This window comes from Leishmania panamensis, assembly GCF_000755165.1.
Source record: "Leishmania panamensis strain MHOM/PA/94/PSC-1 chromosome 13 sequence".
Classification (NCBI taxonomy): Eukaryota; Euglenozoa; class Kinetoplastea; order Trypanosomatida; family Trypanosomatidae; genus Leishmania; species Leishmania panamensis.
This window is the reverse complement of record NC_025858.1, coordinates 268,432-285,084: the sequence shown is the minus strand read 5'-3', so window position 1 is coordinate 285,084 and position 16,653 is coordinate 268,432. Positions and strand designations below refer to the sequence as shown.

Genomic DNA, 16,653 nt, shown 5'->3' with positions numbered 1-16,653 from the left:
CTAAAAGAGACGCAACCGCGCCGCCGTCCTCCCTCCCCCTTGCGTAGTGCGCGCTCACCACTCTACGCCTGTGTGCTGTGATACAATGGCGCAGCTGCCGGGTGACGAGGCGATAACTGGCAACAGCTCTCCGAATGCAACCTGGGGTGCCGCACCACGTGAAACCATCGCCATCGCGTTCACCCACTCGCAGTACGCAACCCCGTGCCATGATCACACGGTCCCCGGCAGTACGCCAGGTCACCGCCTGCGTCACCTGGGCAGGCGACATCAGCCACCCGACATCCTGTACAACCACCTGAACCACGCACTGGTAGCGCACAGCGGCGGCATCACAGTGACGAAGAGTGGCGGTGGTCACGACTACTACCACTGCACTGAGCCCTGGGAAGGAAATGCCGATCACCCGACACCGCCAGGCGGCAATCATATACTGCACACCAAGAACGGCGGCAAGCGTCACTTTGACGAGCCCACTGGCTTCTTCAGCGAGAAGCCGTGGCAGCCGTCGAAGCGGGTCATAGTGCCGCCGCAGGGGTACGACCAGTCCCACACTGCACACCGGCGCGGGCGCGGTGTGTACAACACCACCGATGGCTGGATCCACCCAGATGCTGAGGAGGCGGCGGTGCGGCAGCACGCGCGCGGTGGCAAGGCGCAGGTGCCTAGGCCACCCGATCACACGTTGGAGGAGCTGAGCATGTGGATCAGAACGGAAAGAGGTAGCGGCGGCGGTGGTGCTGCTGGGTCGCCTTCTGAAGCGCACGAGGCGGCTTCCGTAGCGATCACGACGGCAGCGAGCGGTGGCAAAGGGAAGAGGCACCTACTGCCCCACTACACGACAAGCACGCCCGTCATTTCATCTGTAGCACCGCTCACAGGCCCACCCCCACCCAAAGCTCTGGCTGACTACAACGACAGCCAGATGTTGCCCGCCATTAGTCAAGGAGTAGAGCTGCAGCGCTGCACCGCGGCGGAGGCAACTGACTTAGCGCAGTATCACCGCGAAAAGCGCGTGCAGCGCATGTGGCAGACAATGCGGGCTGCCGTCGCCGAGTCGGATACGCGATCAGCAGACATCCAAGCGGTGCGAGAGTTACCGAACTGGTAACGAGGGAACCAAAGTCGCGAAGAGGGGGGCAACCCGCTGAAGTGCCCACGAGGAGCTGCATTTCCGCAAAGCGCAAGAACACGGGCGTTTGTTCAATGCCGCGCCCTGCTCCCCACTCCACCAAAACACAACGTCTGCTCGGCGCATCACTTTCTCTGTTTCTCCTGTCTTTTTTTTCCGTTTTGCACAATGGCTTGTGTACGCGGCGATCATCAACGGTTCCCTCCTCCCCCTCCTCCGAGCCACCGCCGCCACCCCGTCTTAACAATCCCCCCACCTGGACCCTCTTCTCTGTGGGTGTCACTCGCGTTGCGGGATGTCGGGCTCGCACCCGTGCTTTTCTTGACTCGCAGGGACACGCCGCACACAAGCGCACTTGGCGCTCCCTGTCACCTCCTCGTCTCTTCGTCCGTCCACCGATGCACATGTACTCGTATCGACGCAGATGCTCCACCAAAACTCAAAGCTCGATGCTTCATCAAACAAGAAGAAGAGAAAGATGCGCGCCATGCACACGCACACGCACACGCACACGGCGTACGACACTTTGGAGTAGGAGGGGGTGGCGATATGGAAGTCAAAGCACGGGAAACGAGGAAAGAAGCGAAGCCTACAAGACGTTGCGCTTTACTCCGTTACTCCTGTGGTCGTTGTGGTTACTCGCCACTTCCTCATCCCCTGTGTCAATCCAGTCGCCCACCCATCCTCTGCGAAATGGCCACCAGCGAGCTTAGAGAGAGAGAGAGAATGGAAGTAACATACAAAGAGACAACTCTCACTGCCTGTGTGAGTGAGCGCCTGTGTGTGCATGCGAACACGAATAACGTGCTTTGGTCGCGAATCACGCCGGGCTGCCACTCTCCATCAGCCTGCTGTTGCCCACCCACCCACCCACCCTAACCCCCAATTCACCTCTCCCTTTCCTCTTAGTTCTCTCTCCCTCTCCCCCCCTCCCCTTCTTTTTTTTCCTCTGCTCCACCCTCACACACACACACACACACGCACGTACACCTTCCATCACAATCACCGCCGCCGCCAGGATCACCAGTGAGTAGCACAGCAATCCCTTCTCCGTTACTGGACTCCCTCAACGCACAAATAGGCTCAGGAAGCTGCGCTGACGCCAGTAAAATATTAAATACGAACAACACCCGTCAGTTACTGGAGCACAGCGTCAACAATGAGCTCCGATGACGGTCTCCGCGAAAACGAAGAGGCAGTGACACCGTCCACTCTAGACGTTGACGTCGATGTCGACGCCGCACCAATGGAGGAGGCCCACGCGCTGGAAGAACAGGAGCCGAATGGTGACGGCAGCATGAACACCGAAGAGGATGGCGCACGCTCGACGGTGACGCCACAAGTGCCGGCAGAGGCGCCTGAATTGCCGCATGCCATTGCACGACTGGAAACCGTGGAAGACATGAAAGAGCAAGAAGATGCGGCAACAATGCAAGACAGTGCGTCGCCGGCAGAGGCACTCGATGGGGTAGAGGAGGAACACGCCGCCGATCCCGATGTAGATGACAATGCCACGGTGCCGGAGGAGGGGGAGCAGGACGGCAGCGCTTCCGCGGACAATGCTGTTGCCGAAGCAGACGCGGCAGTAACGCGTTCGCCCATCGTCGCAGAGCATGATGCGGACGGCGCTGTGGTGTCGGCTAGCGAGGACGGTGTCCAGGGGAATACCAGCGTTGACAACGCCTCCGACGTAGCGCAGGTCGGCGGTGTTGGCAACAACAAAAGTGAGAGTGAGGAGGTCCGATCAGACCTCGGCGTGGAGGAAGAACCGGCTGCAGCCGTATCAGCGGCAGCCGATGCTCCTCCTCAGGACACTAACGCTGGGGCAGTAGCAGACGCGCCTCCTGCAGCGAAGCCGCCCCAGGCGCTAAAAGGCGGTACTCCCTTGCCAGAGGCAACTGCAGAGCTGCCTACGCCGTCGCCGCTGCCTCCGCCACCACGGGATCTGCCTAGGTGGCAATCACGGCAGCAAGCCCCTCAGCCACAGCTGCAACAGCAGCAGCGGCCTGCTGCCGTGTTGCATCACGGGGCTACACCATCCGCCTCGTCCATGTCTCCCTACGCAACCATCACCGGCGTAGATGGTGTATACGACTTGCCTGAAGCGGAGCGCATCTCCGTGGCCGCCGCGTCGCTGACCCCCAACACCGTCCTTGCCGTCTTCCGCCGCGGTGGCGAGAACAGCCACGTCAACCGGATGGAGATCGGCTCCTACTCGCGCTACCTGCTCTCGACCGATCACATGTCACCCCTCGTGTTTGAGGCCACCTTCCACGGCCACCAGCCCACCGTAGGCGTAGTGCCACGCAGCACCCTCAAGGACTTTGGCAGCGGCAACGTAACGAACGACTACGCCGACGACGGTATCGCGGCCAGGGCGGCGTCTGCTTCCTCGGCTCACCGCACCTACCAATCACCGCGATCCACCTTCTCGGCGGCACGCCAAACGATGTCGGATACTTTCGCCGATATCGCCGCCAGCAGCACCACCTTGCGCCGCGAAAACGACATGCTGGACGATGCGAACCTGTCAGCGCTCAGTGTGTTGCGTCGACAGCGCCGCCGAGATCCGCGACATGGCAAGTCGGTAGATGAACAGCGCAACTACGTCTACTACAACCACCGCAGCAAGGGCTTCTTCGTCCCGCACGACCCAGCGCCCGACACAGTGATGCTCCAGTACAACCACCTCTACAGCTTTGGCGACGGCACGCGCTTCGCTCCAGTGGGGTCGCCTCTGAACGGGAAGAACGGCGCAGCGGCAACGACGGCGCACCGGCGTAACCCACACGCGGCCCCGCCTCGCACGTTCGCGGAGACTCGTGGAAGAGCCTTTCCCTTCACCGCCTCTCAGCGACAGTACGCCTCGTACAACGGCACTGTCTACGGTGGCACGGCGCAGCCGCGCAGCCGCATAACCAAGCTAGTTAGGGCGATGTCAAGCTCCTCGAGTCAGGCCAACCAGCGGCAGCGCGCGGAGACTCAGAAGGGATCCAGCTCACTGCGCACAGCGAAGGCGGTGGACCTGGAACGACTGTACTGCACGCAGCTCCCTCGCCCACGCACGATTGAGGAGGTCATGGCGGATCAGCCACAGCGGTACCTCTGTGGTGCTGAGGGAGTCCGCGGAGCGTTGGTGCAGGACATCGAGCGAGACATCGAGGACGGCAAGCTTCAGTGGGAAGAGGTGCCACCAGCCATGCAGAAGGCGATGACCTCCGCGACGACGGCAGTCACGGCGGTAGCACAGCGTCGGCAGCTCGGGTCCTCGGTAAGTCTGCCGGCGTCGTCAACCCTCTCCGCCTCTGGGCGACGGCCGCGTTGTGCCGAGTCGCTTGCCATGGCACCGAATGCACTGAAGAGTGTAATGGGTCAGATGCGTGCAACGCCCGCCACCACCGCCGCGTCGGGCGGTGCAGCAGCGAAGATCATGACCACCGCGCCGCCCTCCCCCGCCGCCGAGGCGGCGAGAGTGACGAGCTCTGCGTGCATGACAGGCTCGGCAGCGAGCACGTCGCGGCGGATGCCGATCGGCTCCATGGCCGCTGTGGCGGCTCTCCCTGCCATCTCACGCCTTAACTACACACCTCGGCCAACGCAGCGATCCAACCCAAGCGCCTTCGTTTGACCACATGTTGGTGAATGCGCCACTCGGAAGTCGCCACTTTTGCTTTCGCGCCTTACGGCCTGATGCGCGCTCGTGTCACCTCCACCTTCCACCCTTCTCAAGACCCTCAGTCCCCCCTCTCGCTATCGCTTTTCGCTTCTCTTCCTCCCCCCGCTGGTCCGCCGGAGTTGTTTCTCCGACCCCAGAGGCTTCTTTGTGGGGCCCCCACCACCACCCACCCGGCAGCGTCGCAGCCGGCTCCTCTCCGCACGTGTGTATCCCCTCCACCAGCAATGCAATTTGCGACTGCATCTTCGTCTCTTTACATTCGGCGCGGTTGGCTTGCTTATCTAGCCCCCCACGCCAGGCCAATTTCTTGTTACTCGCCCCTCCCCCTCTCTCCCCTCCCCTTCGTATGTATCTTTCTGTTCCCCTCCCCGTCTCTGCACTTCTGGGCCATGTCGCTGCTGGGGGGGTCTGTTGTTCTCGCTCGCAATTTTGCCGTTGTAGTCGCCACTCAAACCTCACCCACCACCACCTCCCCACTTATTCTCCACGTGTGTGTGTGTGTGTGTGTGTGTGTGTGTGTGTGAGTGTGTGTGTGTGTGTGCCCACCATTTCCCTGCTTAACTCTTCATGTCCCTGTCGACTTCTCCGCCTCCCTCGGTTCCCCTCCCCGAATTCTGCTTTGTGTGTGTATGTGTGGGGGGAGGGAGAGGGGGGTGCCCCCCCCTCTTTACTTGCTTGCGATATCCACACACACGCTGTGAAGTCCATCTCTGACCTTCTGTCCGCCCTCGCCTCTCGCTGGCTAGGAAGATGTATAAAAATATTCGGGTGTTTTGTGGCCACCCTTCCCTCGTTTCACCTTGCGCCTTCCGGAATGGACGAAGACGCCGCCTTGCGTAGTCTTCGTCCTTCTCCCTTCTTCCCTCCCTCCCCTCCCTCTCTCCCTCTGCAAGCAAGCACACACGCGCTGGCCCTGTTATCGAGGGAGGTCTCCCTGCATGTATACGTACGCGCTGGTGTTGGAGAAGAGAAGAGGAAGCGTCCGCTTCTTTTTCAGCCAAATCTTCGCTGATAGGCCTCTCTCCCGACCTGTCTCTTTCCTGCTCGCCTCGGCTCGATTCCCTTAAAAATCGTCTTGGAAAGGGTGGTAGGAGGGCAATCAGGCTAGAAAGAAATGAGCTGTACAGTGACTCCTCCTCCCCACCCACCCCTCCCCAGAGTGTCATCGCTACCCCCGTTAGCATCGTGGCCGTCAAGCGTCGCCACGGCACGTACCCACCGCTATTCGCCTTCTCCGCTCCTTCTCCTTTTGGCTTCGCTTCGATGGCTCGTCGCTGTGATGTCGATGTCGTCACTATCGCTTGACCCTGGCTCCGTCCACCACCGCAGCCCAGTGTGTGTGTATGTGTGTGTGTGGGGTGGGGGGGGGGGAGGGGATACGTGCATGCACCTACTTAAAGATGAAACGAAGAAGGTAGAGCAAACGGGAAAGGAGGGAGGCCTATGTGGCCGGTGCAATCTCCGACGCACACACAGCACTGCAGCAGCCACAGTCGATGCAAGAGAGGGAAAGGGACGGTGCTGCGGTAAATAACGATGGCACCAAACAGTCTCTTCCAGTCCCATTAACTCCGCGAGTACGCGTCTACCACGAGGCACGGCCATAGGCACGCACGATCAGCTACACAAGGGTAGCGAAAGAGAGAGAGAGAGAGACGTGGTACACACTTTCAGCTCCATCTCTCGATGCACATGCGCGCTTGGGTCATCAGTGTTGCATCACCGCACCATAGCCGTCTCTCTCCTCCACTTTCCCTCATTACCCACTCCCTTTCTCTCGCTCTACACACACGCAAGCACCTCAAAGTGGAGAGACACACACCGATAGAGAGAGAAGAAGACTGAGGACGCGCGCGCATGTGTCTCATGCCTCTCCCTCCCCTGCCCCCTTTCGCCCTTTTCCTTCCCTCTCCATTCTTTACACACGCACACACCATAGACACACAACAACAGCTGAGCCCCCCTCGTAGACAGGGAGTGCCCCTCTCCGCTCCTGTTGTGCTACACATTCTTTGCTCTCTCCTCGGACTAGGTCGTGCCACTTCTGCGTCTGCTGAGCATTCTCAGCATTCTCCTTTTGGTCTTGTTGTGGGCCTGTTCGAGGTGGAGAACGGGAAAGGAGAGAGCCCAGCGGTGTGCTGAGTACGCGGAGGCTCATGGATGGGCGGCAGCGCCGCCCCCCACCACCACACTCAAGTCCCCCTCGATTCCCCCTGCGTGGGCCTTAGCGATGGACGCTTTTAGAGGGAAGACCCCTGGCCGCTACTCGAAGCCTGGCTCGCGCGGCGACTCACGAGTGCGGTCATTCAGGCGAGATCCGTCGCTGGCGCGAGAGCACCATGGCCGCCACTCACAGGGGCGTCAAGGCTCCGCTGCACGAGTCGTGCACCAGCCTCTCAGAAATCGAGAAGATGCACGACATGGTGGCCGCGCTGAATCTTCAGTCGCGGCGTCAGCGTTGCGCCAGCAATATGAGACAACGCGACTTTTGGCGCGCCTGCTCGCCGGCCTCACGCTGCAGTGGCGCAGGGTGATGGTAGACCTCGCCGAAGCGCAGGTACCGATGAACATCAGCGACGCTGCAGCAATGAGGGCCGCAGCACATCACCTAGGCGAACCCACTCACAGCCGTCGCCGTCACCACCACTGTCGTCGGTCATCTTCGCCCTCGAAACCGCGGCACAGTCGGCGCTCCAGCTCCGCAGCGGCAGCGATGGCGTCGGCATCGTACCTTACGGAAGAACTCCACTTTGACGTGCAGGCCCGCGAAACGCAGCGTGCAAACGAGCGCCGTCGTGGGCAGAGGTACGCGTCGTCGGCATCCCCGCCGGGTCTCGACGCGAACCAGTCGTACAACTGCGCCAGCGGCGCCAGATTTTGCTCGACTGCAACCAGCTGGCACTCCCTCACCCCCGACATTCAGTGGATCCCGTACTTGCTGAAGGATGACTCTGAGGAGCATCACGGCCATGCAAACGGGAGACGAGATGAGAGTAGCGGCAAGGGCGCCCACATTGGGAGCGACGTGCGTGTTAACGCGCAGCCCCCACGCGCTGTACTGCAAGGGGCCGCGCGGAGTGCAGCAGTTATGATAGTCGGCATGCGTCACATTCGTGAAGCGCTGTTGGCGACGGCGGTAGCGACGACTACCGTTAGTGCAGACGACACCGGCAGAAGCAGTCGACATCGCTCTCGTCGTGGCCGCCATCGCAGCTCGAGTAGGTCCCGGTCCTTATACGCGCGGTCCGACTCCGTCTCCAGCGATGCGAGCGCTGAAGCGTCTCTGGACTCGACGCCGCGCAGTTACCACCGTCCTCGGCGCCAATCACAAGAGGAACGAAAGACGAGGGAGTGGCGGCGCCGTGAATCTCGCGAAGCGCACAGGCAGCAGTTCTCGACCGTGGTGCCTCTTGATGGCGCTCGCCATAGCAGCACGCCCAACAGCCTCCATGGACTCGGCCACATTAAGGGCGGCGAATTGCCGTCCACCTCCTTTGCCTCCACGGCACTGCCATCGCGCTCGCAGCGGCGCAGTTCGGGTGTCGGAGGCTCGCGGCTCGCAACTACAGCAGCAGCAACTGAAACTGCCGCGTCAGATGGTGCTTGGGTGTATCCCGCCCCACCGCCATCAGAGCGCGTCCACATCTACCCCTGCGCGGGCGAACGCGGCCACGACAGCGAGTACTTGGTGGGCAATGGCGGAAGCGCCACTGTGGAGCTTGGCGCTGCTGTGTCGCCGCTACGCTATCATCAATACTCGGCGGCGACAACCGATGCATCTACCACTGCTACTTCGTTTCACGTGCACCGCAAGCTCGAGTGGCGGACCACTGAGACAACAACGCCGGTGCAGGTCAATATAAGGGTCATACCGGCCGACAGACCTGCGGAGTCGAAGGATGCACTCAATCGACTGAAGAATGAGTCCACTTCTCCTACATCTTTAGCACAGCTCGTGGCGCAGCGCACAGCCTCACCGAGGACGCACTCTCGACTACCTCCATCTTACTCGCCTTGCTCTGCAGCAGTCGCTACTGCTCGCAGCGCGTCACAGGTACACGAGACACCCCTCACGCACGAAGAAGCCGAAGCGCGGCTGCACATCGTTATGGCTCATAGCTGCCAGCTAGTGCGCATCTTGTGTGACCACTACGAGCGCCTGCGTGAGTTAGAGTGGGAGAGCAAGCAGCATTTGCTCGCCACCACGATCAGGGCTGCAGCCGGTGAAGATGGGGCCATGCCAGTAGCAGCAGCAGCTCCCGTAACAGCGGCGAGCATAATGACCAGTGCAACAGTCCCCAACAATACCGCAGGCCCCGTCAATTCCCCTTCCCCTACGCAGTCGTCGCCCTCTCTCTCGGCCTCCACTGTGTCTGCTCACACAGAGATGAGCAGCGAAGTGGCCATGAGCCCATCGGCACAGATACCGTCAACGCCCACCACTGCGGGGGCTGCAGAGATCTTAGACACGTACGCACCGTCGTCCCCTTCGCTGAGGCAGCAGCCGGAGTGGGAGAAAAGGAGTACGAGGAGCAGTCGAACAAGTCCCGCACCCTCTTCGGCAGCAGCGTCGTACGCATCACAGTTCCCAGCGCGTCCGCTGTCTGCCCATCACGTGTCACCGGCCGCCTTAGATGACGGCAGTGCCGCTGGCGCGCTGACCACCTCGCCTGCTGCCGCGGCTGCTCCTAAAGTTCCAGCTTCTACAGGTGCACCAGCCCCACGCCTACCGGCACATGAGTCGCAGCTGCTCTCTCCGCCGCCCGTTCGGTCCTGGGCGTCATCGTACCAGCAACGGATTGCAGCTACGGTGGTGGAGGAGTACGCTGAGTGCACCCCGCCCATGGCGCGCCAAGCGTACAGTCGCCACTCCCACGGTACCACCTGCCCACTGCTCTCTCCGTCCGAAGAGTCGGCTGAGGAGGTCGCAGAGGAGAGTGCGACTAGCGACTTCGGCTACAAAATCGCGGCGGTCAGTACCTGCCGTAAGCACAGTACGCATTACAGCACCGACAGCAGCAGCAGCTCCTCCACCGCCACCTACCTCGTGGCAGAGAACGTGGAGTTACGTGCTTCATCAGGCACGGCCACAATCACCACTGTGTCCACAGTTACTGCGAACGATCCGCTCTTCTGACAGCAGCCTTTCGCGGCCCACCACCGCAACCAGGAGCAAGAGCAGATGGGGCTCGCCTTTGACAAGGCTAAAGCTGAAGTGCCTCCCACTCCTCCCTCCGGTGGTGTGGCACCACACCACTTAGCCGTCTCGATAGAGCTCTTCCCGGTGGGCATCGTGCATGCCTTGTTTGCGACTTGTGTTTCCACCACGACTCTCGTTTTATTTCTTGATCGCTTCATAGGCATGTGTGTGTGTGTGGCTGAGATGTCTGTGATGACTCGCAGGCATCTCTGTGGCTCCCCGCTGCTGCACTCGCCATTGGCCCGTCCGCAAGTATCGCACCCTTCCCCCCTCCTCCCGGAATACATGCGGTCCTCTTCATTCACCACATATTTGAGTGTGCTTCAGAGCGCATCGCGACCATCGTCCTCTTCTCAGGGCCCTTCTCTTCCACACACACCCCTCTCCTCTCTCTCCCCTACTACCCGCACACTGCACAAGCGCCAATACGTGAGCACAACAACGCGCAGGGAGGGGGGAGTTCTCTCTCGGGCACGTGCGCAGAGATCATCTTGTGCAGTGTGCACTGTCGAACAATCGAGGGCAGCAAAAACCTCCTCATCTCCCACCCACCCCCCTTGAGTAACCGCCTGGCTGTGGGGTGCGCGTCTCTCTCTTTCCCATACCCCCACCTCTCCCCGATCCTCGTTCTCGATGTCTCGCGTCTTAGCCAAAGGCGATGGCGGCGAGCACCACCACCACAGCACCGGAGAGTGGGTCTATGTGAACAACATGAACACCCTGCACGCAACTGTCTCGCTGCCGGAGCGGATGCCGTACAGCCTGTGCGAGCGGAACATGGAAGCCCCTGGCTCGTCGACCACCGGCTACGTCGGCTCTCGCGTTGGGTCTACCAATACTCCTCACGGCAAGCTGCAGCAGAGCCCACAGACACAGCGCGCCTTCGCGGATAGCCAAAGCACGGCAGAGCAACAGCGCGGCGCCATACCCCTCACGGCCAGCGGTGAACCAGTGCACGCGAACCTGCAAGGTGTGTACAACCGCATCATGCGGCAGCTGCAGCGCCAGATGAATTACGCTGAGCTGTCCCGCGCCTCCCTGGCGGACCAGTATGGCATAGACCTGCAGCTGGCGTGTGAACAGGATCACCAGGATCTGAAGGCAGCAGAGGTGGGGCGGCAGCGGGGCACGAAGCACCGCTCCCGCACCTCCTCGCTCCGCCAGCCAACCTCCACCGCCACCTCTCCCATTAAGCCAGTCCCCGACGATAGCGAAACGGACACCGCCAGTCGGCCGACCTCCTGCCTCTTTACGGGCTATCATGTGAGCCCGGCAACCATCAAGGTACCTGAGTACGCCGCTCCGAGGCCACGGGGCGACATCCCCACTACGGCATGCGCCGGTGGCGGTAATGGTAGTAGAATCGCTTCGCGGCTGATTCAGTTTAAGCAGACAGACACCCGCTCGCGCGCCTCCGACACCGCGGGTGGCATTGTTGTACCAGCAGCGACAAACGTGAGCGACGTGCCGGGCTCTGGAGAACCTGCGGCAGGGACTGAGGGGGACGACGAGCTGGTGCGCGACATTGAGGCACAGCCGTGTCCCCTCCCGCTGCGGCTCGTCATTCAAAATGTGCTGGGCACCCTGCAAAAGAAATTGTCGCTTGCCGAGGGAGGATCGCTGAAGGACTGCATCGTCTTCGCCTTCGAGTCTCGCGCGTTACTGGACCGGCTTCTGAAGGAGATTCCGCTCTACTCGCAGTACAGTGCGATCCGAGGCACGGCGGGGGTCGCGACAACGACGGCGGTGACAGCAGCCGCCCAGCAGGACATCGCGCAGGTGTATCAGGAGCTTCGCAAGAAGCCGGTGTTGCTTCCTCGCGCCGACTATGTGGAGGACCCTGTCACGGGCGCGATACGAGGGCAAATCTTGGGCGGAAGTACCCTACAGAGAGAGTCAGCGCGCGCCTCAGGAGCGATAGCCGCCCCGGCTGCCGCAGTGTCGCTTCCCGCTATCGTGAACTCGTCGAGGGACTTCAATACCGGCGACGCTGTGCCACCTGGTGCCTTCACAGGTGGCACCGGTGCACTTGCGGATGTGCAGCTTCCGTCTGGCTACGGCAAGTCGTCGCGGCTCCATGACGCGACGCCGCAGGGCGGGGCCGCTACTGCTGCCGGCGCTGGGTGCGTCGGCCGCCAGACCCAACGTCACCAGGTGCTGCGGGATCACATGACCAGGGGCAGCGCTGCTGGCTGTCAAAACTTGCCATCAGTCAGCGAAGCCACAGCTGCGCAGAGCTCAGTCCCGGTAACGATGGAGGCCGCTGGTAGCTACAGCATTTTTGTCGGGGCATCGGCGGCGCCGCCGTCGTCTGCGTTTGCGGCTGCTCACCGTGCGACACGCCTTGTAAGTGTTGGCACCGTGACCGAGGCGAACAATCTAACTACGGTGTCGAAGGCCGACTACGCGGCACTGCATGAGCGGATGGAGATGCTTGAGGCGCAGCTGGCCGATGCACAGATGCACCGCACCGCCCTGACCGATCAGCTGTGTGAGGAGGCGCAGTACACCGATCAAAAGAGGCGTGTGCTGCAGTACTTGCGAGAGACGCTTGTGAGGGAGTGCGCCATGCTTCGATCTCAGTTACGTCTTGCGTCAAGCCGCGTTCAGCTGCTGCAACAACACTCGCAGCACCAGCCCCTCCGCGGGGCGGGGGCCTTTTCTGCCGCCAACGAAGCACACATCGAGGTCCCCAACACCTCCGTCACCGTCGGTGGCTCTACGCACATGCACAAGCAGCTCGGTGCGAGCACCGCGCTGCCCATGGCGCTATCCATGTCTGGGGACTGGCATGGTTCGCAACACCGCAGTCACTCGCAGTGGCCATCAGCACAGCAGCTGAACATGAGCGGAACCATTGGAAGCGGTTACGGCGGCATCAGCGGTAGCGGTCGTCGGCGTTTGCTTGCAAAACAGCGGCACAGGAACGGCAGCAGCGTCTCTCCCGGAGCGAGCCTCTCAGCCATTCCGCCGGCAGTGGGTAGCCCTGCTGCCGGTATCTCTGCTGTCGTTGTCAGCAGCTGCGGTGTTGCTGGAACAGTGGCAGATGGCCAGCAGCCAAACGACCTGGAGGCGGTACAGAGTCTTCTAGACCTAGTGCTGCTTGCCGTCGAGGAGGATGCGGTGATCCCCTCGCACGCGCTGCAGATGCTCCGCAGTGGACACGCGGATGCTGACCTCGTAAAGAGCCGATTTCGAAAGGATGCGAAGCAGCAGATTGATGCCCTGCGCAGTGAGCATGACGAGCGGCAGCACGCGCTGAAGAAGAGCATGGCTATGCGCACCGCTGAGCACAAGTACCTCATCGCGGAGCAGAAACACGAGGTGGAGCGGCTGCGTGCGCTGACAGACACGACGCGTGTGCACGCCATCTTGCAGCAGCACATCTCCGACCTCCGCACGGAGCTGCATAAGCTACGGATGTACGTCGCAGAGCAGCTTCACTTCTTCAAGACGATCATGCAGAACACGGCGCAGAGCCTTCTCCGCCGCTCCGCCCTTGTTGACAAGACACTCAGCGAAAATGTAAACCTCACCACCCTCATAAACGCGACGCGTGAGGTGATCGAGTCGGCCGCCGCGCTGTTGACACCGATGCTCACAAACGAGTACCGCTGCGGCTATCACCCGTGGCCACTGAAGCTGCGCAACACAACCGACCCCCTTGCCCACGTCATCCAGCTTCGCTACGGACCCAGCGAGGTGATCCACCTGCGCGACTCCCTCAGCATCTTCGGCCAGCTCTACGGCGCACTGCATCGCTACATTCTGCGCCAGATTGTTTTGCCTGATTACACGCGTCCGTCGGCCGGCAGGCCCCTGCAGTACCTCTGCGCGGCACTGGCCCTGAACCCGATGAGTCACACGGAAGTCATTTTTGCCGCTCGCCACGCCTACGACGCAGAGATGCAGTTGTGCAAGCGACTCGCACGTCTGAACTTTCGGCTCATGTGGAACGCGCATATGCAGCGCGTCTACACCAACCGCTCCGTCACAGCCCTCATGGAGGCTGGCTTGAACCCACATCTGTCAGCGCTGCCAGTTGCCGGTCGCGTCAACAACCTTGCGAAGGAGCTGGCGGCGCTGCTTCAGGCACGCGTGGCAATGCAGCGGGAGCGTGCCGAGAACGCGAAGGGCACGTATCGCTTATGGAAAGAGAAGGAGATCGACATCATGGAGGGCTACCCGACGCCGCAGACGCAGCGCAATCGTCTGGCACTGCTGAGCGATGGTGCCTCTGGCTGCAGCAACACTGTGGTGGTGGGCATTGGTGGCAATGTGCTGGACGGTATGATGCAAGGTCAGCGAAACACGGGCTCTTTGGGGAACTTCTCAAAGACATTTGGCCAGGCCTCCATGGCCCGCAGCGAAGGCCCCAGAGCAGCGACCATGTAAAAGAGGCCCGGGTGGAGGGAGGTGGGCAGGAGAGGGCCAGGCCGCTGACCGTTATGATTCATTGGTACGGTGGATGCTGTTCGGTGTCAAGGCCCCCGCGTACTTGTAGGGGTCCTTCTCCCCTACTTCACTCCCCTCCCGTTACACGTGTAGTGTGTGTGGGTGTGTGTGCTGGGACACAGATATCGTCGTTCCGTAGCCTATTTCCAGCAACTGCCTTGCTTCTCCCCTCTCCCTCTCCTTCTGCTCTTCTACGTCGTCATGGTCATTCGCAATCGCCGTCGCGGCCGCTGCTGTTGTCTGTCTGAGGCGCCCTCACAACGATAAGGGCATCAGCAAAAACAGCAACAACACGCAGCGGAATGTGCAGTAGGACGGTAGATGATGTTATGGATGTACATTAGCAGCATCAGCTCTCTCTCTCTGGAGGTGGAGGTGGACGTGTCCACCTCTGCTCCATTCATTCATGGTCCCCCCCCCCCTCCCTCCCTCTCCCCTTTTACCGAGGTCAGCGCCATTTCTCTGTAGAACACGCAACCGCACCGCAGCCCAGTACCCTACCCTCAGTGAGAGAGTCAATGTGACGAGCACGAACCAGAAGCGTTACAGAGAGGTGGAAAATTTGCCTTCAGCCCGCGCGAGGCGAATCATCACGTAGCGTGTGGTGTGTAGATGTTCACCAGACGTGCGCGTATAGTGTAGCGACCTCCACCACGATGAAATGGTTTCCTTCCTTGCCAACCGCTTTGCTCTCTCTTCTCCTGCGCTCCCTCTCCCTCTCTCTCTCTCCACGTTCACGTCTCACGTCAGCAGTGCGCAGCACAATTCCCCCCCCCCCCTCTGCCGCCAATCGTTCCTTACCCTTTGTCTTCTACCCTCATCAGGAATGTGGATTATGCAACCTTCATGTGTGTGTCTTGCGTGCCCTGCTACGCTTGCTCGGCGTCGTTGCGGCGCTCTTGTGGCCACAGCACGGCGGTACGCGTCTATTGCAGCGAGCAGTGGCGGCATGGGCGGTGACGTGGGTAACGATGGCATCAACGCAGACGTCGCGGCATGCTCAATAGGCTACGGTCCCTTCAGTGCCACCGTCAAGACTCGACGAGCTCGTGAAAAGGCACACAAAGATGTGGAGACGCCCGAGACTGCGGCGGCTGGCGCTTCGGCAACTGTCATGAACAACGTCGGCCTCGCCACGAACCTGCACCTTCGACTGTCCCTCGCTGGCCTTCCTCACCCGTCCCAGCTGGATGACTGGCCGTACGCATCACCCGAGTGGCGCCTAGCGTTTGTGCGCCTCTACCGCACCATTTTACGTCTGCACAACAAAGTAGTGGCGGTGTCGCTCTGCACGACGCGCGGGCAAGGGCCTGAGGCGGCCTTGTCAGCCGCGACCGGGGTCCAGGCAACCTCGCAGACGACTGCGGCGTCGGCCGCGGCCACCGCAACAGAGTCCGGCCACAACCTGGCCGAGGACAAGGACGACCACCTCCTCCGCTACCTCCTCACATCAGACCAGCGAGAGTTCGGCAACCGCTTCGTCCAGGGTGAGTTTACGCGCCACATGGACGCCGACGCGGTGGCGGCGACAATCTTCTACGCATCGTGGCACGACTACGTGCTGCAGCTTGCCTCCGGCGTGACCGCGCGCGAGATGACGGAGAAGGAGAAGCGGCTCTTGTCAGATGAGCAGAAAGAGACGCTCAACTCCCTGCGCGGTGCCTTCTTCGATCTCCGCACCTCCCGGGAGCCCAAGTACATGCCGTAAAGGGAAAGGCGATGCTTGCGCCTCTGGGGTGTTGGCGGGTGCATCGATGCCTCTCTGCCTGTCTCTCTCCCTTCGGGTACGCCCGCGTGAGTAAGACCCGGTTGCATTACGATCGTTTGAAAAGGCGCAGGACCAAGCTCAGTACGTTTGATTGATGGGAAGGCGATGCCTATGGCGTGACGGTGTATGGGCACGCCCTTGCCGTTGTTGGGACGCTATCCATGTGTGCTACGGCGTCTCGTATGCCTGCACACGCCCACGCACACTCACCACCACTATTGTGCTGAGTAGTGCTTTGGAGAACTCGTGGGATGTGGAGTTGCCCACTCTCAGTAGGCTGCATCGCACGCGCTCAGTGATCTCTGCGTCCTCCTTCACTCTCCTTACGACTCTCCCCCCGTCTTCCCCCACCACTACCACACCCCACTCCCACCCTCACCCTCACTCTACTACTACTACTACTACTACTACTACTACTACTA

The 16,653-nt window shown here is 61.1% G+C and overlaps 5 protein-coding genes across 5 annotated transcripts; all 5 read left to right on the top strand.

The window, feature by feature from the left end:
- Positions 1–85: 85 nt before the first annotated feature.
- On the top strand, positions 86–1,111 carry LPMP_130750 (hypothetical protein; the record flags this gene model as incomplete). The annotated part of the gene is made up of 1 exon (XM_010698855.1): positions 86–1,111. The coding sequence occupies one exon, from the start codon at positions 86–88 to the stop codon at positions 1,109–1,111; it is 1,026 nt and encodes a 341-aa protein (XP_010697157.1).
- A 1,267-nt stretch (positions 1,112–2,378) lies between these two features.
- On the top strand, positions 2,379–4,760 carry LPMP_130740 (hypothetical protein; the record flags this gene model as incomplete). Its single annotated transcript, XM_010698854.1, has 1 exon — positions 2,379–4,760. One exon carries the CDS (start codon positions 2,379–2,381, stop codon positions 4,758–4,760), a length of 2,382 nt encoding a protein of 793 aa, XP_010697156.1.
- A 2,581-nt stretch (positions 4,761–7,341) lies between these two features.
- Positions 7,342–9,945, top strand: LPMP_130730 (hypothetical protein; the record flags this gene model as incomplete). The annotated part of the gene is made up of 1 exon (XM_010698853.1): positions 7,342–9,945. The coding sequence occupies one exon, from the start codon at positions 7,342–7,344 to the stop codon at positions 9,943–9,945; it is 2,604 nt and encodes an 867-aa protein (XP_010697155.1).
- A 696-nt stretch (positions 9,946–10,641) lies between these two features.
- Positions 10,642–14,403, top strand: LPMP_130720 (hypothetical protein; the record flags this gene model as incomplete). The annotated part of the gene is made up of 1 exon (XM_010698852.1): positions 10,642–14,403. The coding sequence occupies one exon, from the start codon at positions 10,642–10,644 to the stop codon at positions 14,401–14,403; it is 3,762 nt and encodes a 1,253-aa protein (XP_010697154.1).
- A 1,009-nt stretch (positions 14,404–15,412) lies between these two features.
- Positions 15,413–16,171, top strand: LPMP_130710 (hypothetical protein; the record flags this gene model as incomplete). The annotated part of the gene is made up of 1 exon (XM_010698851.1): positions 15,413–16,171. One exon carries the CDS (start codon positions 15,413–15,415, stop codon positions 16,169–16,171), a length of 759 nt encoding a protein of 252 aa, XP_010697153.1.
- Between the last annotated feature and the right edge of the window lie 482 nt (positions 16,172–16,653).